Source organism: Cydia strobilella, chromosome Z, assembly GCF_947568885.1.
Source record: "Cydia strobilella chromosome Z, ilCydStro3.1, whole genome shotgun sequence".
Taxonomy (NCBI): Eukaryota; Metazoa; Arthropoda; class Insecta; order Lepidoptera; family Tortricidae; genus Cydia; species Cydia strobilella.
This window is the reverse complement of record NC_086068.1, coordinates 14,889,208-14,912,251: the sequence shown is the minus strand read 5'-3', so window position 1 is coordinate 14,912,251 and position 23,044 is coordinate 14,889,208. Positions and strand designations below refer to the sequence as shown.

Genomic DNA, 23,044 nt, shown 5'->3' with positions numbered 1-23,044 from the left:
ATTAGCACAAATACTAACGTTTATAATTAAATTGTTTTGTTTATGTTTAAAAATATTCAATTTGATTAATTTAATGTTAATTGAAAATATTTTTTCATATTTCATACTCTGAAAGTGCTGGGTCGTTGTTGTTCTAAAAAGTCCGCAGAAAGTGAAACATTTTTCTGCTCTAGTTCCCCGCCTGGAACAACTGGTAATTGTTCTAATCCCGCATTGAATCTTTTATTATCAAAAATGATGCAAGTAAATTGTTAAAATAAACGATTCTTGATTTTGTTGGAATTCACTCTATTTCATAAGGCGGGAACCAAAAGGAATACACCAAAATATATTTTATTAAGTATGTTGGCCGAATGAGTAATACCATTCTTGACTATTGGGAGTTTTAGAACGAAAAAGTAAAAAATTAAAAAGTAAGAGGCAATCCCGCTAATTTTTATACTATAATGAACAAATTTGTATAAGTGGTCAAGTCACTCAGATGCATAATTGCATAGTTTCCGAGATATAATCGAAAAACCGAAAAATAGAACCTTCAAACCTCCCCCCCCCTTCCCCACCTCCCCCAGCATCAGGGTTACGGCCGGGGACTTTTGATATGTTCACCTAACTAGTCCAAACAAAGCTACGAAATCAAAAATTGTGTTCCAAGCATTTCCCTCTATAACATTTCCTGGCCTAATTGCGATTGTCAAGCGTGGTAAAGGAGACTAAGCTTTGGGTAAGCGAAAAGTATATAAAAATACCTTTTTATTTGGCTATGTAAAGTCGATCACGTTTTGCATCACCTCTTTCTTATCAATTTTATTTGTTAACAGTTTCCTTTACAGATTACGAGCATGGCTGCACATAAAATTCATGCAGCAACTGGGAGGTCAATTTCACTTCTGTCAGTGATAACCATACAGTGTAATGTTTTAGTTATGATGCACACATTTTTATCTGGACTTATACTGTGTTTAGTAGCGACTCCTCAGCCTGGATTATTCGACGTCGCAATCAATGAAGTTCCCGTGGAGACGGACGATGACAGATTAAATCAGGCTTTGCTTTTAGTTGATATTCTGAAGTCAGGTACGTAGCAGAACTGCTTAAACCTTATCTCCAAAGCATCCACTCTACTTGCGGATACTAAGATTGTGTCATCTGATGACAACCATTGCAGAGTATCTTAAACTGCTGCGAGAGCGCTCTGGAGGAGCTGCAACGGACGCCGTCACAGTGGTGGAGCAATCAACCTGCGCGACTACCGCAGTTGAAGGCTCCACCGGAGAATCGTTTCTCTCCACAGAGAAACAAAAAACCGAAATGCTGATTTCAAGTGAGTTTAACAATAGGTAGTACATTCAATAAAACATTTTATGTTACACCTAGTAGAATGATAATTTGCCATGATAAAAACTGTCCTTCCCGGCGGGACTCAAATCTATCTACATACTTACTAAATTTCATTTAAAGTGGCTCAGTGATTAAAGCAAGCGTGAAGCAGTAACAGACAGTCAGACGGAGTTAATTAATACTTACGCATTTATAATAGTATAGTAAAGCCTGACTAGTAATATATGATAATTGTCAAGAGGGCGCTGTTATTCTCATGTTTAGGGTGACAGTTCAGTATAGTATGAAAAAAATAGTTCCAGTGAAATTCCGCAACATGGCGAGTGATCGTATATTCCTGGTCAGGCTTTATGTACATACCTGCCTACATATGTGTATAGAAATTAGGTATAATACACACAATAACTTCAAGAAAAATGCATGAATGGAATGCTAGAAATTGTAGAAATCGAACGAAACAACAAAAGCTTATTAATCTTTTATCTACACACATATAATAAACCCCCTATGATTCGTACAAAAACCGCAAATTACGGAAAACATTATAATTAAGCTGTTTTGTTAAAAACGAATTTCTTATCTGTGAAAATGTTATATTGCGTAATAATAACATCAAATTAGATTTTATAATGACATTCAAATTTCGAACATCTATGAAAAACATAGGAATTTGATTTGACCTTAATTGTAATACCAGTCGAGATGACGTTTTATTCGAAATGAAATGTCAATTGCAAGTGCGATCATTGCGATCAACGCCGAAAATGGCGGTCGTAACATACGGTTCCTAAACTAAACTCATCAATCTCATCATAGAGGAGAGCTTATAATATAATATGTGTACTGTGTAACTTTACATAATAACAATAACGCATTATGTAGGAGTCACATAAACTACTATTTTGTTTCAATTTAAAATGTTTGAGTTTTCATTGATCTGTGCGGCAGGAAGATAAGTGTTACGTATCTACTTACGTATACATGACAATATAATTATACTTACCTACTTAGATTGCGATACTTTTACACAGGTCCTAACACATTGGTCGAGATACCAAGGGGACATCCGAACTATCCTGCCCTGGTGTACACTGCTGCGCCCCCCGACCCGTGGGGATGGCCGGTACCAGGCACACCGAGCCCTTCCAGGCGGTTTTATGACATAATGCCTGAGCTAGTACCACCCATTTATCCGAATATGCTCTCATATCCACGCCGTAAGCATTAAGAAGTCTAACTGCTCAGCTAATAAAGTAAATAAGTAGAGATGCACCGAATATTCGGTTACTATCCGGTATCCGGCCTACCTGGCCCTTATTTTATTATCCGGCCGGATTGCGGATAATGACACACTATCCGGCCGGATACCGGATAGTAACTCTGCTTGTTAAATTGGATTTAACAAACAGTCACGGTTATAATCGTACTCGTTTATTATTTTTAAACAATGTACATTCCACTCACTTGCACGCACACTCCTTTCGAACCTAGAAGCTAACGTTCACTACGAAACAGGTCAAACCTTCACAATGCGCAGCTGAAAAACCGAAATGAAGGTATAGTTCCGCCGGCCGAATATTCTGCAGCCGGATACCAAATATTCGGCCGATGGTCAGGCCGAACGTCCGGTATCCGGTATCCGGCAAAACAACTATCCGTTGCATCTCTATAAATAAGTAATATTCTCCGACATGAGATTACCTGAGTGATATCATCGTGTTTTTATTCTTGTTGGTGTCAAAAAATCACACAATTTTGCCTTATAGGGGGACCGAGGTGAGTAGTGACTTGGTAGTGACAGAGGACTTGTGACATAGTCGATTTTTGGAACCTATTAACAGTTAGCGAGCTCGCAACAGTGCGCGTTTGTTAGCTAATAACTTGAGCTAACAAACGCCCGCTATTGCGAGTTCGTTATTATTATTAGTTAATAGATTCCAAAAAATCGACGATGTCACAACTCTCCTCTGTCACAACTCACCTCAGTCTCCCCTACACTAACGGCACAAGCAGTAGTTTTGCACAGTGTTATTTCACAAAAGTTAACCGGGGTGTGTGTGGGATGCACCTTTACATTATTAGGACGCGTAGATACAATGTGTCAAAGCTGACTAGGCAGTGCCACTATTACCGTCCAATTTCATAGGGCTTTGACGTGTATGTTGGCATTCTCACACTGTCGTTTGTAAATTCGGTGCAGAGTTAGCTTAGTTACCTATTGTATACTTTCATATCATCCAAGTGCTAACATGACATTGATACACAACCTAACTTAGTTAGAATTAAATGTAGCATTAACTACTTATATTTTTCCCTAAAGTTAAAAATTTAAGAGACATTTTAACGAAGTTACGCTGCGTCTGCCGTAGGCGAACGACACGCGAACGCGAAGCTAAGCGGCGCGACGCGTCAATCCTTTGATACCATGATACCCATAGAAGTGTCCTACGTGAGTGATCTCGTTGCGAACGCGATGCGGGGCGAAGCGGCGCGATTTGCACGCGAACGACAGGCGGCGCGGAGCGGCGCGACGCGGCGTGGACGAAAAACAAACTGTTCTTACCTATGTAAGTGTCCTAGGTGAGCGATCTTGACGCGATGGCGAAGCGGCGCGGCGCGGCGCGAAGCGGGCGCGATCAATCAATTTGATTTTTGTTAGAAGAGAAGAGAAGAGAAGAGATTTTCGTGAGATATTTTTTTGTCGTTTCCTATTTATTTCAATGTTCAAAATGGTGAAAATTGAGTTAAAGGACTTAGTGCCTGTAACGTCAATGGCACTTAATTAAGACTATTGTGAGTTCGCTGTAATAATGACAATTAACTAATTAAGATTTATTAGTTTTACATTCTAAGCTTATGAAGCTTATCGCGAGGTCTACAATAACTCACAGAGCCACTAGTTATTTTATTTTTATTTCTTAGAATTCACGACAGTAGCAGAATACAAAGATCAACTTTATTAAATAAGAATAAGGTCGATATCTTTCTAGCATCAAACCCGTGCACGTGTATTATAGACGCGCCCACTACGGACAAAGCCATCGCATCGCGCCGCGCCGCCCGGAAACTTCCATACGTATCAAACTATCAACGGTTTGTTTCTTCCTCGCCGCGTGGGCCCAAGGCGTTCGCGTTCGCAGCGAGATCGCCCACGTAGGACACTTCTATAGGTATCAAAGGATTGATTCACCCCGCTCCGCTCCGCGCCGCGCCGCTTCGCATTCGCGTGTTGTTCGCCTACGTAGTACGCTAGTACGCTGCGTTACGTTACACTCCCCTCCTCTCCACTAATGTGCAATTTAATCATTGTTAAGAACGTAAGGACTGTCGAACTGAAATGACAGATGAGCGTATAAAAATTCCTAATCGGATTTTAAAGAATTGATCACCATTTTGTTTACAGGATATTTTCGACGTAATTTCCCGGAATACTCATACTATTATGGTTTGTTTGTGATTATTTAATTCTTAAATGTACAGTCAAAGATTACGGACCCATTTCGTCCTTGTCACAGTGACAATACTATACGAGTATGAGGTCTCTATCGGCTTTCATATTGATTGTCACTGTGACAAAAGGTACTAAATGGGTCATAAATAAAAATCTTCAACAGTATTATTACCCGTCGTCGCTTAATTTAATAGTTAGGTTTAATATTTTTCCCCTCACTAGCTCGGAAAGCCGTCTTTTATCCTTTAAAATAAGCGGGGAAAAACGCATTTTATCCACTAGTGGGGAAAGTAATTTGACCTTGGATGGAGCGTGTTTAAGTAGCTTGACAGATAACAAAACGTAAAACGCTCATAATAATGGTTCGTTCGATATTAATTATCATTAAATAAATGGTTTGAGAATCTAATAGAAAATACCAGAGTTAGCTTTATTTAATGATTTTAAGTCATAAACCTTAAAATTCCATAATAAACGTTTGTTTTTTAATAATTATGTTAAATATAATTCTGAACGAACAAGTTAGTCGATGCAATTTCAAAACGCATCATTGACATTTCATACGTCAGAAATGTCAACATTGTCAACAAAAATTTTACTTAATAACTTCTCACGTGACTTCCGGTTCGAGCGCCATCTTGATAGTTAGCATCGTGATTAATTACTTTGTTTTTTGCTTATTAATATTGTTTAAAGTGTAATATCGATAGCTTATTATACAGTAAACTAATGTGGTAGTGTGCAGTGAATGGAGAATTAATTTTGAAGCGCGTTTAACCACCATCTTGGAGTCAACGGCCGGTAGTCCACGTGCTTCTTGTAAAGTCTAGCTATCGATTTACAAGAGCTAACAAATCACCGTACACTGTCTTGTACAACCGTACAATTTTTGTCGTTTGTAAACCTCTCAATACCTTGATACTGGCGAAATAGTCCCACTGGGCTGAAGCCATAATTTTAAAAGAAGAAGAAGAACTTCTCACGTGGACTTCCGGTTCGAGCGCCATGTTGATAGTTAGCATCGTGATTAATTACTTTGTTTTTTGCTTATTAATATTGTTTAAAGTGTAATATCGATAGCTTATTATACAGTAAACTAATGTGGTAGTGTGCAGTGAATGGAGAATTAATTTTGAAGCGCGTTTAACCACCATCTTGGAGTCAACGGCCGGTAGTCCACGTGCTTCTTGTAAAGTCTAGCTATCGATTTACAAGAGCTAACAAATCACCGTACACTGTCTTGTACAACCGTACAATTTTTGTCGTTTGTAAACCTCTCAATACCTTGATACTGGCGAAATAGTCCCACTGGGCTGAAGCCATAATTTTAAAAGAAGAAGAAGAAGAACTTCTCACGTAAAAGTACAGAATTTCCAGTTTTCTGTTATAATATCGTAAAGAAATTAGTGATTCCAGTTGATGAAGATGATCTAACGCCTGTGGATGTTGCACTTTCCTTGCTATAGTGAGGGGAAAAGTTTTGTGTTACACACGGGTGCAAATGTATTTTACTTCTCGTGTGTTAAAATACAACTTTGCACCCTTGTATAACAAATAACTATTACAGTACATATGGTGCTACTTTCTCGCACTAGTGCGTCAAATAGCACTTTTCGTGCATATCTCGAAAGTTTAAAGGGCCATATGTACTGTAAAACGTTGTACGATACACGTGCGAATAGGTAATTCGCAACTCGTGTCGATTTCAAACACTCCCTGCGGTCGTGTTTTAATTTATCGCCACTCGTTTCGAATTTCCTCTTTTCCGCACTTGTATCGTAAATAAGTATTTCTTATCAAATTGATTCACAGCTGTAATACTTTTTATAGGACCCTATAGAAGAAGTGATAATTATGATGAAAACCGTGAAGAAACGGCTAGAGGTTGGTCCTAAATTTACCTCTAGTTTTACGTGATTAGTCCAAAGCCAAAAAAGGTTAATAATTGCGTTCTGTATATTATGGATTGTACATGAGTATCGGCGCCAGTGCTGAGGTCACAAACACAACAACGGGTAAGTACCTACTTAGTACAATTTTATTACAGCAGGATTTTGAAATTAAGCAGTATTCTTTTTCGAACCGATAGCAAGTTTAACAACCAATTGACCAACAAATTTCGTCCGTTCCGTCGTTTCGTTCTGGGGCTTATTAGTAAATGTTGGTGTTATGTATAATATTATTGTGCGTAGCGTAGCTTTCAGCTTGGGCAAAAATGCTTTCGTATGCCTGTTAGGATGTTCTCATCTACAGGTCGCATTTCTCAAATAATTTTAGGAAATTTTCTAAGCCGTTTCGATACTATAAGTATATAGTCTTTTTTATGCAACATTTTACATATATTATGTAAACCTACGAAAACCCTTGGTTAAAACTGGTTGATGGCTGGAGTATTTTTTGTAATGGTACCTAGGTAGGTACCTATTCTTTTTTAGTAGCTGCTGGGCATGTTTTGTGCCATTAAAAGGGGCTCACTGTGTGGCTGTTTTTAATTGGTCTTTATTTTTAAAAACATATAGGCATGTAGAGTAGGTAGAAAGAAATAGCTGTAATTTTTTTATACTCTACTACTACTATATATCTATGCGTGTCAGGTAGACCCGAACATCCTAGAAGAAACCGTAGAGCTTTTTTCTGTTTAATGAGGACATCTTGTATATTTATGCCATTACCCCAGACTTCTATGCAATACCTCATAATGCTCTCGAAAAACTGGATAGGTAGGTATATCGTAGCTGGAGGATACAACCTTGATATTTTGTGTCAATAACTAAACAAATTATACCAACTGATGAAAAGGCGCAGTTAAAGAGGTAATTCCCGTTGGATATATGGATATTACGTATCATTTTATGATTAATATGAACCGTATCTGCAGTATAGTTCCATAAGTCTCGTGAAATAGGTATTGAAGTAGAACTGTGCCACTTTGTAAAATTGAAAAATTAAAAAAAAATGTTAATGATATTATTTTCAAAATTGCTTTCTTGGAGTTAGACATGAGGATATCACGTTATCATTTGTGGTATATTGTACAAAAAAAATCAGCCATATCGTGTCTGGAGGAGCCCAAACTTGGTATGTTTCGAAAATTCTTTTTGTTTTAATTAAAAAAAAATGCCCGAAATGTAATGATGTGATATATTTTTAGAATCGCCTCAAAAAGCCCTTTCGTATGACACACAATAGGTTTTGGATTTTTTTTTCCATACAAAAAAAAAAGTTTTACCACCCCCCAGCAAAATTTTTTTAGGAACTGCGGGTCAAAAAAATTGTTTTGACCTCTAGTATGTGTGTGCCAAACGGCTAACCTGTACATCGATTTGCGGTATTTTTATACGAACTGGTTAGACTACATCGGACAAGTTTGTCGTAAACAAAATTAAAATAGGTGATTTTAAAGGTCTTTATCATAGCCAGCCTTTTCATCGCTGATTGCAATGAGCGCCCCGGATGGTATTTTCTTCTTACCTTCGAGGATATCTAGGCCTCCCGGCATTGCCTTGAGCACTGTTAAAATGTAAACCTCCAGGTTTTGTAACATAAGAACTATTGGGAATCTGATTACCCTATTTGAATTTTACTCGTGTTTTATGCTGCTTGCTTGCTTGCTCCGATTTTACTCTACTCTTCCATGCACTTTAAAGATATTAGTGAAATAATATAAGTTCATATCAATCATATCTCTGTTTACGTTATTTATTTTTTCTGACAGTATATATAAATAACGGTTGCTAGGTAACAACATTTCAACATTATGAATAAAGAAAGGTATTGATGTACGAGGTATATGCAACCTTTTTAATGTTGTATTCATGCCTTTAAATTGTATCAATTTTATAGTGACATCTGGTGACGTAGTTTGCATAATCGGAAGTCTCCATTACGCTATGGATGTATGGAAGGTAGAGGTATAGAAGGGATGCCAATCTCTTATGGCAGAATTGTTGCAAAAGTGACCGCTTTCAGCTTTAAATAATAGTTCCTAATCTCTCCGGTGGCGCCAGTTAGGTTCTGGGACATGAGTATAACATGAACCATATAAGGCAACAAATAACCCGACCAAATTACGTAGGTTGTTTTTGGTAGTATTTCGGTGATGGTGGCGCCGCCTAATTACTGTTTTTTGATGGACACTTTTCATACAGAGATTTGGCTCCTTTATATAGTCTCCATGCATTACGCAATGTTTTTTCATTCCATTTTCATTTATTCAAATCTACCATCATCCTCCGTCTTTAATGACGTTAACTATATTCCTAGTGTACCCCCCCCCCCCCCCCCCTCTGGATTCCACGCTGTTCCACGTACCGTATGATTCCAGTTTAGGAGTATTTCGTGATTAACACAATCAAATGCTTTGGTAAGATCACAGAATACCCCTCCACAATAGTATCCGTTCGGTCGGTTAAAGGTCTTTGTAACCCTGTTAAAGCTTTTTAATAACAAAACTTCCGTGAGACATAGACATATTAAATATATTAATGACGGGTCACTCACGTGTTTTAAGTCGAAAACGCTCGACATGTTTCACTCCGTACCGAGGAGCGTCATCAGGAGCTTGCGTCGACGGTGACGGACCGGCGCAGACTGCGGGCCGCAGCCCTCCGCGCCCGATGACTCGGCGCGGGCGCCGGTGGCGGCAGGGGGGGCGAGAAACTACCCTCGTTTACGGCATTATTGTCAAATGATGGGTTGCACACAACACTCACTACGTCACTGCGTCCTGATGACGCTGCTCGGTACGGAGTGAAACATGTCGAGCGTTTTCGACTTAAAACACGTGAGTGACCCGTCATTAATATATTTAATATGTCTGTTAAAGCTTGTTTACGGTTTTCATTTAGGGAGAACACACGGCGACTTTTTGCAGTGATTTAGTAGCGCGTTTCGTTAACGCGCGACTGAATCCCGACATGTGATCACTTGAGTTCGATCATAAATAACATTACGCAGTTTTAGAATCATAGGTGTCAATGTTGATACCATAAATGAATTCAGCACCCCCGATTTATACGAAAACGTTACCAAACCCGGCCTAGCAGCTTTACTGATGTAGATAATCAAGATAAAAATGAGAGCCCTAAATAAACCTTCAAAAGCGGATATCTTAAAAACTATACAAGATATCGAAAAACGACTTAATAAAACTTGTAACAAATTAAATCTCTTTTTATTTTGTATAAGTGGCCATGTCGCTCAGACGCATAGTTTCCGAGATATAATCGAAAAACCGAAAAATTGAACCTTCAAACTCCCCTCCCCCCAGCATCAGGGATACGGTCGGGGACTTTTGATATATTCATCTCCTAACTAGTCAAAACAAAGCTATGAAGTCAAAAATTGTGTTCCTAGCATTTCCCTCTATACCTTCTTATTGCTTGGCCTATGCTCTAAATTGAAAATGACGAATGGATCATACCAAAATACATACCAAGTGACAGTGAATATCCTTTTTATAACGTTAAAAAATAATTAACCAGATATAACCAAAAATAAGAAAAGTACAATTACAGTTGAAAAAAGTATAATTTTCTGTTACATTAAACTGCAACTATTATTAAAACAAACAAAAAACCAGACTATTTACATATATTTTTGAAATGGTCTTTTCATTAGCTTTCATATGATACCCTCATTGCTATATATAGTAAGAAAAAAAAACAATCCCCCTCCCTTTTTTTTATTACCGGGCGCCATTATCGAAATTTATATAGCCCATGTGAGATGTGGTCGAATTCGTCAGAATTGTGTTAGTGACATACGCTATATACATTTTGAAAATGGCGCCCGCTAATGAAAAAGGGAGGGGGGGGGGTTACTATAGCAATATGGGTACCAAATGAAAGCTAGTGAAAAGACCATTTCAAATATATATGTAAATAGTCTGGTTTTTTGTTTGTTTTAATAATAGTTGCAGTTTAATGTAACAGAAAATTATACTTTTTTTCAACTTGATGTACTTTTCTAATTTTTGGTTATATCTGGTTCATTATTTTTTAATGTTATATAGAGGATATTCACAATCACTTGGTATGTATTTTGGAATGATCCATTCAGTCATTTTCAATTTGAGCACTTCAAAGTCAACTGTGGATTGAGAAATTTTTGAACGTTTTCTAATAATTTGTTAGACCAAGTAGTGAATATGTTACAGTATGTTATATATTTGTGATCTACTCACAAAGCCCTTTCATTTGATACCCCACATGGTATGATTAAAAAAAAAGTAAAAATCTGTACTGCCGACTTTTTGACGTCACAGCAACTACCCCCACCACTTTCGCGCTTGTCATCTCATATATTTGTGTTCAGGACATCACACTGAATGCACTGATACCAAATATGTCCTCATTTCTGACGACATGAGCGAAAAGTAACCTAAAGCCTGTTTCGCCAAGCCACTAATAGGTAAACCTGACTTAAAATATATTAGTTAAGGTTGTCGTACACCTTTAAGCCTAAGGTGTGACAAGTTATGAAAATTTTGTCAACAGAAATTAAATCGAGTACAATTACTAGGAAAGCCGCAGCTTTAACGAGGAAAGCGACACGGAAAACCGGCCAGCTATTCGGTAGCCGCCGACGTTTTAATACGCAATTGCGGAGAAGTAACTACCGTAAGTCGATATTTCACAATATACTCGTATTTTTATATTAATTTTTTACCTTTGTTTATTCGTATGATTATACCATTTTGTAACGTTACTGTTTAAAACAATGATATAGTTAGACCAAGCTAAGTTGGCAGCGATTTTGATAGCCCACTGTGCAAGTGTTATTTGAACGTCATAATTTCATAAGTTTGACGTTTAAAATAACACTTGCACAGTCTGGGCTATCAAAATCGCTGCCAACTTAGCTTGGTCTAACTCTACTTAGGTAAACGTACTGGTGTGTGACATTCTAATTCCAATAGATGAATTAAGATTGATGGTGGCAACTAAGCTGTTGGGAAACTGTCCAACACCGGGATTAATTACGTTATTTGTGGTATCTAAATGGTATTGGTAGTAAGTAGCACAAGGGAGATGAGCTTCCAAAACATGTTTCCGTATAATCCAACATTATAGCACAGAATAAGTAATAGTATTATCATTGTAGTCTAGTTCTCAAGAAAATAACAGATAAGGGGAAGAAATACCTTAGCCGTATCTTAGATTATTCTATTCTGTACGGTCTACATACATTGCCATCTTAGCGAAACTACTTACAATTGTGTAAAGCAATAAAATACGAGTCAGTACACGTTCATCATTAGAACTTATCACGCGTGTCATTAGCAATATCATTCATAATATTTATATTTAAAGTATTTTAGTAGCAATAATGTGTTTATTTTCGGCAATATTGTGAGATCATTATGTCAAGCAACCAACAGAATACAATTAGTGTATATGAGTTATGTGACACTAGCAGCCCATACACATTCATTCATTATTTAATTGTAACCGGTTAACTTCCAGAACCCAAACTAACAAATTCTTATAAGTACCTAGATCATTATAGCAACAATATAAAAAATGCATTTTTTTTTACGTGTTAACGGAATAACGATTAACGTTAACTTGCGTTAAATCTTCCGAAATGTAACGCTTTAACGTTTAACGAAGTAAACTTTTTTATTAACGGATTAGCGATTAAGTAAGTTAACTATTTGATTAGCGATGCTCAGCTATGGTATTACACCTAGGTACGAATACGAATACTGCATATGCGAATGCTAATACGAATTTTTCCTTGAACTTGAATGATATTGTCTGTTCAACACTTTATATGTGGCTTTCCATCAGATTTTGTGACTCTCCCCTCCCCCTTATTACAATTATGTCACATTTTATTGATCATTCACTTCTCTTAAAGGTGTGACGTAATTAATGGATGACCCCTAACGTACGGGTCGGCCCTCGAACTAACTCTTCCATCTATTGGTCATTTTCTAGACTTTACAACAATGTAATGCTACTGTTGCAGAAAATCCACGCAGGTCAGGAGTTATGGGAGGGTCGATATCGAATAAAATCGCAGATATTGAAAACAATAAAACTAAAACAATAATAGCTGACACAAGCAGTGCAAATGCAAACAGCTCGATAATGACCGACAAAAGTACACCCGCGGAAGGGACAAGTGTAACCAGGACCGATACAAGTAACACTCCAACGAGCAACAAATCGAAATCACATCATACAATTAAACCGAAAGTGCCATCCATTCCGGCAACTACAGATAAATGGCCAGCGTTCCTTTTCAAATCAACGTTAAGGGTATTTTTAGAAAACAGCACACCCCTGCCAATACCCCTTCCGGAAAACAATGCGTTTTGCTTTACGAACCCCAGGAATGCTCTGTGTCGCTCTCCCTAAAATAAGAATAACAAAATTTAATGTTTTCATAATAGGCCATTCTTTATTGCGTGTCAGATTAGCCTTGTACGTAAGCAGAGTACGATACGAAACTATTTTGTGTATTTTTTATTTATTTTAGGCCCAGGTGTTTCGGAGATAAAGATTGGGAATGGTATTTTTTTTGCTATTTTCTTAAATAACTTAAAAACGGTTCATTATAAAATTACAAAAAATATATATTTGAGATTCTCACAGTGAGCTCTTTCGTTTGATATGTAACACGATATAGTTTTAAATAACTTTTTTTTTTAATTTCTCATTTGCCCCCAAAAGTGGCCCTCATGTTTAAAATTCATTTTTTTACGTTACATGTCCGTCTATGGGTCACACATTTACATAATATATGTGTACCTAATTTTAACTTAATTGGTCTAGTAGTTTCGGAGAAAATTTTCTCCGTTTCACGAGTGATCCTATAAGGGTTCCGTTTTTTCCTTTTGTGGTACGAAACCCTAAAAAGGGGCTAGCTATGATGGCGCCATCTATGCAAACCTTTGACAGTTGCTAACCCCATATAACAAGCAAACAGAGAAACTACTTGCCTGACTGACCTGACCTACTACTAAGGTGGTTATCATTATCACACTGACGGTTTGCGCACGGTCTGTCAAGTGTGAGACTGGAAACCGCCACGGTGTGATATCGTCTGATAACCAAGTGGCACATTGAATAGGGAATATTACGCGAAACTCTGCGTATTAAGGGGCGCTACTACCACAATCTGAAACAAGAAAATCGAAATTCCGTTATTTAACATCGCTGAGCTATAAAGAGGCAGATAGCGAAATTTCGGATTCTCGTTTCCCGGTAGGTCCTCTGTAAACATACTGTAAACAAACCGCCTTGATGCATGAATGTCATATTACTCATATTTTATTATCTCTAAAAACATGTCAAAAACCTGTTAAAGGTACAGGATGTATAAGTTACTCTTTGGTTTACTAAGAAGGCTACTGCTGCACTGGTGGCAGAACATTGCTGTAATATCCCCTAGACAAAATAAATAGGTACTAAAACCGACTGGCCCACCCCACCTTAAAAACGATGTGTCAAAAAAGATTAAGGCAAAAAATAATAAAACTGTACAAAATTTTCATTACTTTTATTACGATAAGAAACCTAATTTTGACAATTTTCTGTTACTATGTTTAAAATAGCAATCTTATCTATATTGAATTTTCGTTTCAAAGTCAGTTCCCAAAAACATGCACAAAGATAATTATCATATTCATTTAGTAATATTGAGGTAGTTATTAGTTTCAGAACTTATACCAATTAAAATGGTTGTAAAAATAACAATAATCAAAGAAAATTTTGGTGAAATGTGTGTTCAAACAGTGAAGTTTGAACGTTTATAACTGATAAAATGTATGTATATTGGACCTTAATACGTTTATGTTACATTACAAGCAACAATAACAGCTCTATCTAAACGGAGCGCCGTCGCCGTCGCCGAGCCCGCCCGGGCCGCGGCCGGCCGCGCTCCTTCCGGCTATGTACGTACATTCACATACATACAAACACTATTAGCTATAGACTCGATGGAACATCAATATATATTAAGACTGAAGGGAGTGTAACATACGAACAATAGATTGAGTGCTCCACATCCCCGCCAAGTTCAAGTTACAACAAATACAGTAATAATAAAATAATAAGTAAACTAAATTAGGTACCAAAAATGCTATGTGTGCTCGACTTTCTCCGATAAATAACGTCCTTAATAAAATTGTACCATTCCATTCACAGACTTTATTTATAAAATACAATCATGCACATAAATGAAATTGGTAATTCTGTCGATCACACAGCGAATGCACAAAACAGTGGTTACACACACATGAGAAAGAAATATGTAAATAACAGTAGAACCATCAAACAAGAATGACGCAGTATATCAATAGCGAGAATGACATGTAAAGTAATGAATGCGCCGGCGCCGGCGCGTGCGGCAGGGGTGTAGTTCAGTCTCGGGCCGCGCGCCGCGCGCCGCGCGCCGTCCGCGTCATACTCAACTTAACACTACTTCACAACGATACAATTAATCAACTAAAACTATTTCTGCAGCCTAACACATTACAAATGATAATGTACCCTCTTTTTATATTTGGAAGGAATAAACAACATGCCTGTATATGTACACTTTTTCCGTCGTGATAGTAACAGTACATTTACTCCGATGGGTCGTTGCCGCCTGATGCGTCCTGCGGCGGCGGCGTTCATTCGCACTGCCTGACGCGCCACGCGCCGCACGACACATGAGCGGCCGATATCTTTTGTCCAGTATAATTATAATAATATGAACAATACTTGTGTATTTATTATTATGATGATGACGTGAAATGTTACACCAAGATGAACGTTTAATCGATTCAACACATTATAATTAACAGCAACATTAAGAATGCATACTATTTCCCTACAATGGGATGTGTTACATTGAAGTATAGAAATAAACTGCTAACAGCATGACTAATAAATTTGCATTTTGAATTTTGTAGTCAATTTAGATTACAAATCCTTATAAGGTAAACTGACTGAGTCACCAATTAACAGTAATTATTTTACATCTCGACAGAATGAACGTATCCAAACTTTTGCCGAGCAGAAGTTTGCACGACATCACACAAAAACACGAAAAGGACCAAACTATTACGGATTATCTTTGGCCCTATAGCAGGTGGACATCTTCTCGACTCGTTTCAATAGTTTTCCCTCAAAATATAGTTTGATGAAAAAATAATGAGACTAGCAAAGATTACACCTAGATATTAATTCTAAAAAATGTGTCAGCACCTTTAACAAATGTGATGTCATGTATTGGAATGTATGATTAATGCTGTCATTTTCCTCAGAATAAATACCCGAAAAGGAACTTCGTAAATTGTTAAGCGTGCCGCAATGTAATGCTGTGGCCAGACATATCGGCATTCGGTGAATATTCGTGAATCGTGATGGAGTCTCTCGCTGGGAAAATAAAGAGACGCAATTACGAATATTCGCCGAATCCCGATATGTGTGGCCGCACCCTATTACAAGCACAGAAAATATGCAGTCAGTCGATGAGTTAGCGACATTCGGTTCTTGTTAACCTTAACAGACGCACTGCCCAGCTTGTCTGGCACCGACTGTCTCTGTCCCATCAACGCGACTCGTCTCAAGCTAGGCGAAAACTCGTCAGATAACATACCGATTGATGATTATAATGTACACCAGCGCGCAAATTGATTGTCCAATAAAGCTACTAATCAAATACTTTTTTTAACACAACGTATTTACAGATGCTCGCTACTGCACTGCCCTTCACGGAATCCATTAGTTTCGTACTCTGTAAGAACAGCCGGCTCGGTCAATCAGTTTCTTCTATTGTCGACTGGGCTAAGTCCTGATGTTTCTGGTGTGCCAACAAGCACTATTTTGCATTGATTTGTCAGTCTTTCGTTATTTCCTAGACTGTAAATTCTATATCAAATGAATTGATAACATTAAGTAGCTATAGCTCTATATGCTATGTAGTCCAAGGTTTACATGTCAGTTGCGAATACTCTCCGGTAAGATCGCGGAGCTCGAGGTTTCTGTATCACTGTGCAAGTTACCCATAAGTAACTAATTAAGTAAAGTCGACGACCGTACATAAGTATTTCAAACGGAAGCGAATACATTAAATACCAAGCACTCGAGGGAGCCACACCCGCCTCGAGGCGCGCGTGCCTGCACTCGGCCGCGAGGCGGGCACAGCTCCCTGCAGACAATATTAGTGGTACAAGGGTGTGTTTTATTATTACATGTCTGATGTGTAAGTCTAATGTTACGACCTTTTAACGTTTCAGCATATCTTAACAGTCGGGCCATCTATGTACGGGAACACCTCGCCGGCCGTCTCGTCAGTAGCCTCGGGCGGATTGCAGGCGGCTCGACGAGGCTATCGAATATAACTCGAACCATAATGTACACGATGAAAGTACCATCGCTTCGCGGATTATACCGTCAATCCTAAATAATACTGGAACGCTATAAGGATCCATGCCAAATGTGAGATTATTTTCAATAATATGTGGAAGCATTACAAATCCTTTGTGTCAAAATGAATTACGTCCAATAGGAAGATATAAAACTTAGTTCATCGCCGCCGCGGGCTTATTACTATAGGCGAAACTTTTTTAAGTATATGATTTTAGGCAAAATGATATGAAAATTATTTTAATGCATTTGGGATATTACAAAATAAAATAAGAATGTTAACATTCTTTTTGCCAAAACTTCCATATATTATTATCACAATTATAAATATAAATATCTTAGCTTTCATTAATTTTGATATTATTCACTTAATCTTAATATCTCATAGTTAAAATATCTCACTTGGCACAATAGTAACACAAATCGTACATTTCAATAATAAAACATATCACGATAGATTCAAACAATACGCTTCCACTGGCACCATTAAACGCTACGGTGTCTTCTAAATTCTCAAAATCTTTTACCATAGTTTCATACAAGAAAACATCATAAAGCTAACAAAGACAAAATTACAAAGAAAACGGTCAACAAATCACTTACAAATTAAAACTCGTACGTTTATTTCTTACTTTCCAACAATTACTATTATATCAAAAATATTTATATCCATCATAGGTGGATTTATCATCACCGTGGCAGGTCAGGGCAGGCGCGGGCGCGGGCGCGGGCGCGGACGCGGGAGCGACGGCGCAAGCGGGCCGCGTCCAGCGTCCGAGCGCGCCGGCCCGCCCTGCCCTGTGTCTAGTCTAGTCAAGGCTGTCTCGCTGCCGGCCCGTCACACGACCGGCGGCCTCTCTTTGGATTACTTACTTCGCACCCAACGCACACGTTCATTTTGTATAATCATTGTACAACATTCTTCAACTATCAGCATGCAAGCAGAAATGCAAATTCTGTATCGTTTTAGATCATTACAATATACTCGCAAAAGCATCTGTCTGTTCATTCATTGAGCCTCCTCGGTAAAGCCATATCATGTTTATATCCGTTCCTAAGTAGTCGGTTTGTATCCCACACACCCATTAAATAATATTAACAGTGTAGTGATTATAACAGATTAATCTATTATTTTATAACAAAACAAAATATTTACTTCTCGTTTGTATAATAATGGAGTGATAATATAGCTATTGTTAACAACATGTGTATATGTATAGAGAACATAATCATTAACTATTGCGGTATATGACAACTCTTTTATAATGTAGCAGAATAACATGGTATGAAAACTATAACAATAAACTATATGCGCGGCATCAGATTCATATACTTAAGTGGCACTATATCGTTAAGAAAATAGTGTATATGAATAGTATATATTCAAATATTAATCATCATCAACATATATAATCCCGGGGTAAAAATATGGATTTATCAATAGTTATTAATTACAATTCACTACAATAATATCAACAACAACATTTGGACACAATATGCTGCCAACACAACAGCCTGCCTGCGCATCAGTCGGACAACTCTTGTAGAACCTATCAAGTCAGCAACTTTATCATAGTTTCTTATGAATATGTCTAACTACGAGGTAAGTACCGTCAAGGTCACCAAGTCATACACTCGGGTGACTGAAGGGTACTCGCCAGACAACGAAGGCCGGCCGCGGCTAGCGGTGGAGCGAGGGTCGAGGCGGTGAGGGTGAGATGGTATGTGGGCGCGCGGGTGGGTGGCAACGGCTTACTGCTGCGCGGGCGGCGGCGGCGGCGCGGCGCGGCGATGGCGGCCCGGCGCGCTCGCCTGCGCCACCATCGCTCGGATGCGGCGCTGAGCCGACTGTGGACAACACAACATCAGCAATCATTACATTGTTTCATGTAGCGAATCAAAAAACTATCAGAGAAATCATTACGTCTTATTTTAGTCTATGCCATAGAAGACCATAGAATCTATGGTCTTCTATTAAACGATACACCGTAATTACAATTTCTTTTAAACAATCATGAGCTACATAAAACGTATTCACCGCATATAAATCAATGTCATTCGCATGTGCTGCAATTAGACCTAGTATTTTAATTATTTCCGCTTGTAGTCAATGTCCATAGTTTCCTAATTCGTCAAACGTTTGTTTACATCCAAAAATAAATTAGTTCACGATGACAACAACATAAAACTTGGCCCTTTAATCCTTGTCCTACAATGTTCGTCATAAACCTACGCTGTTGTAGGAGCTATACGGTAACAAGAATTTATTTTAAAACAATCGTGTTTAGCTCGATTGCAATGTAAAAATCGTTATATTTTTGATATTTTACCGTATGAATATAAATTCGATATTATAGCTATTTCTTTTCGTCTTCGAAGTATATTAGTAGAAGATACTTTTGAACTACTTTTGATACACCTACTAGAAGGTACTTTTGAAATATCTTAATTTGAGAAAGTATAAGAAGGTGGCTGATACTTTTGGTGCGTTGCGCGTTGCTCTAGTCGCTACTACGGATACTGACTAAACGATCAATGGTCGACAAGTATACGATTTTTTTTCTTTATTTAATTCGCCACCACATTCCCCAAAACCTTGTTATGAGACGCCAAGTTTAAGGGCATCCAAATTAATTAATTAGAATATTATTAAGAAATCATACTGGTATCGATCGACTAGTCGAGTAAGAAGAAAAGAGGCTATTCTAAAGACGTTTGGCCAAAGCTGTTCATGAATAAAATGTTATGAAACTTATGAATAAAATCGTAAGGAATCTATGTAAATGCTTAACCTATTTAACTTAGGGTGAAGAACTGGTGGTTGTACAGTCGCCATCAGATATATAGGGGCGGCCGAAGTGCTAAAAAATATCTGTACACGCACTCTAACGCCTTGAAAATAGAGGCGTGTTAAGATACTCATCATTGATCTGTGAGCACCTTGGCCGCTTCGATATTTCGGATGGCGATTGTACACTACGTACGCTGTGGAGAAAAAACTCACATGTAGTCACAAAAGTCCACTAAAACGTTAAAAAACCTACCAACTATATCCATTTATAACATTCGCAAGTGTTCTATGAGTCAAACCAATAGGAAAGTATCACTCACCTATCCAGTTGCCAAAAGCCATTTATCACTAAAGGCCATGGCCATAATGTAGATCAGTTTCATTAGCTCATTCTGAAGTAGGTATTGAGCATACTCCTTTACGTGGCTCACCCGGCTTCAGGCGGTTGCTACAAAATGTCAAAACCTTAGTAACGCCACACTGTGCCATGTATGTTAACAAAGAAAGGAGTTCGCATTGCACTTTCATATTTAAACTGTATACTTATCTTAGACACGATTCACAAACAATCTTCAACACGGACCTCATAATATTTATAATAAACGTAACATAGGTATATAACATGTGGACTTTGTGACTACATGGTGTAATGACACACAATGCTAATTTAGATATTTCGCAGTGCAATATTAGAAAACTGACAATAACCCGAAAGTAAATATGGATCATCAGTGACAACGAGCGATGCGAGTTAAATGAATTAACGATAGGCGCGTAACTAAACCTCAATTCCGTAATAGATTAATTTAACACGGGGCAAGGATAACCCATAAGAATTTCTGAGTAATAAACAAAATTCCTAATTTGACAATGAATCCAGAAAACAACGTAAATTTTTTGGGAAGAGTACAGTGAGTAAAGTGGAAAAGGTAATCATAATCAAATGGTAAAATAGGATGGTACCTGGACGCTGTAGAAAGGGCCGACGATGTGCACGGTGGTGTCGTGGTCCTGCGGCGGCTGGCCCTGCTGTTGCGGCTGTTCGGGCAGCTTGATGAGCGAGCCGGTGACGCGCTGCAGCTCGCGCACGTTCTGCCCGCCCTTGCCGATGATGCGCCCCACCTGCGACGACGCCACCACGATCTCCACGGTCAACCGCACGTCGTCTGACCCCGACATGAACCCTTCCTCCCGCATTTTCTCGAAGATAAGGTATTGAGCCTGCAAAAAGAAAAGCTCCATTTTATACATCTACATCGAACAGACTTCTTGTGTATACATTAGCATATCAGAGTCAAGACAAGCTAGACTAAGAGTAAAGAGGTTTTATTTTACATTTCATTGATCAATTACGTGACTAATTAATTATACAATACAATAATTATCTCAAGTCTTAGTACCATACGTTTGATAAATTTCCATAAATAGAATGATTTCTGAATGGATTTTTTGGTGTAATAATAAAATCAACCAGTCACAGGATACAGGGTTCTAAATGTTATGCAACAATGAGTGTATGCACAGTCACAGTCAGCAACACAGCATAGGTGCCTGAGCCTCCCACATACTAACTAATATTAGTAATATTCAGAGAAGGTCAGGTTTGTCTGCTGAGGTCTCTGCAACAGTGAAAGCAAGGCTCACCTTCCACTGAGCCTCCGGGCTGCCGACGATGGTGACCTTGCGCTCGGGCTGGGCGTTGTTCTGGCCCTCGGCCTGCTTGTCTGCTGCCTGCTCCAGGGGCGCGATCTTCACGGACGCGTTGCTGAACCGGATGATGTTGCGAATGTGAGAGCCCTTCGTGCCGATTATGGCACCCACCGCGTTGTTAGGGATGTACAGGTACGTGGTCTCCTGTTCCGCCAACATATTAAAAATAAGATAAGGAAGAAAGGCCTGACTAAATTTTTATACATAGGATAAAGCAGTGAGAATTGAAGCACACAGCCGTCATCAAAAATGTCTGAACAACAAACACAGGATCAATAGGATTGTGTGACCACATTGAGTGCCGGGCTGTTCGTAGTCGCTTTCCTCTACGAAGCTGGAAAACGCTGGGATCGGCTACGAACGTAGCGCTACCAAAACTTTGGCAGTGAATGTGTTAATCTTTTTCAATTGTAACTGTTGCGGACTCTTTTTAAAGACCTTGTACTACTTACACCCTTTTACGCCTTGCTTAATATGTCTTGAATATATTTGACGTTGTCATGGTAGCGAGAGTAAATAAACATGTCAGTATGGAAAAACAGTGTCTTATTTCTGAGAATGGTAAAATATATTATAAATAAATAAAATACGCTGAATATAAGTATTGTGTTACCGCGCGTCGGTAACAGTAACCGTAATGCATTTATTTTATTTCGTTCGATTTTAAAACAAAATAAAAATCCGGCCAAGTGAGAGTCGGACTCGCGCACCGAGGGTTCCGTAAATTACACAATTTACTTTTTATGTGAATCGTGAGTGGAAGGTAAATTCAGATTTACGATTTATGACGTATTAAAAAAAATCTAGATCTCGTTCAAACCAATTTTCGGTGGAAGTTTGCATGGTAATGTACATCATATATTCTTTTTAGTTTTATCATTTTCTTATTTTAGAAATTTATGGGGGGGGGGCACACACACACATTTTACCACTTTGGAAGTGTCTCTCGCGCAAACTATTCAGTTAAAGAATAATAATATTAGAAACCTCAATATCATTTTTGAAGACCTATCCATAGAAACCCCACACGTATGGGTTTGATGAAAAAATTTTTTTTTGAGTTTCAGTTCTAAGTATGGGGAGCCCCCAAAATTTATTGTTTTTTTTTTCTATTTTTGTGTGAAAATCTTAATGCGGTTCACAGAATACATCTACTTACCAAGTTTCAAAAGTATAGTTCTTATAGTTTCGGAAAAAAGTGGCTGTGACATACGGACGTACAGACAGACAGACATGACGAATCCATAAGGGTTCCATTTTTTGCCATTTGGCTACGGAACCCTAAAAATTGTTTCGACCAATATACGCTATTGGTGCAAATTTTCTCTGCAAAATGTTCTTGTACATATAAAAATATCTAAACTGTGAATAACTGTGAAGTGTGAA

The 23,044-nt window shown here is 38.2% G+C and overlaps 3 protein-coding genes across 7 annotated transcripts in view; 2 read left to right on the top strand and 1 right to left on the bottom strand.

Moving 5' to 3' along the window:
- LOC134755113 (uncharacterized) overlaps positions 1-23,044 on the top strand; it is a 43,693-nt gene that overhangs the window by 9,019 nt on the left and 11,630 nt on the right. The gene's annotated exons all lie outside the window — the stretch shown is intronic.
- Positions 691-17,970, top strand: LOC134755109 (uncharacterized). Its single transcript, XM_063691587.1, has 8 exons — positions 691-1,074; positions 1,166-1,321; positions 2,370-2,555; positions 4,742-4,783; positions 6,620-6,673; positions 11,287-11,409; positions 14,620-14,693; positions 17,836-17,970. The coding sequence occupies exons 1-8, from the start codon at positions 840-842 to the stop codon at positions 17,968-17,970; spliced, it is 1,005 nt and encodes a 334-aa protein (XP_063547657.1). The 5' UTR covers positions 691-839.
- Positions 14,285-23,044, bottom strand: part of LOC134754252 (insulin-like growth factor 2 mRNA-binding protein 1) — a 112,748-nt gene continuing 103,988 nt past the window's right edge. For all 5 annotated transcript variants that reach the window (XM_063690451.1, XM_063690452.1, XM_063690454.1 and 2 more), the window contains 3 exons: positions 21,593-21,802; positions 20,912-21,169; positions 14,285-19,005 (listed from right to left, as the gene is read on the bottom strand). In XM_063690451.1, the coding sequence (XP_063546521.1) occupies positions 18,910-19,005; positions 20,912-21,169; positions 21,593-21,802 (564 nt within the window). In that variant the 3' untranslated portion in view covers positions 14,285-18,909. The remainder of the gene's footprint in view (positions 19,006-20,911; positions 21,170-21,592; positions 21,803-23,044) is intronic.

Bases quoted from the DNA above. Each gene is read 5' to 3' on its own strand.
- LOC134755109 (XM_063691587.1), top strand. From the start codon at position 840: ATGGCTGCACATAAAATTCATGCAGCAACTGGGAGGTCAATTTCACTT. The intron at 4,784-6,619 runs GTTTGTTTGTGA...TACTTTTTATAG, and splicing joins GGAATACTCATACTATTATG to GACCCTATAGAAGAAGTGAT. The intron at 11,410-14,619 runs GTAAGTCGATAT...CAACAATAACAG, and splicing joins ATTGCGGAGAAGTAACTACC to CTCTATCTAAACGGAGCGCC.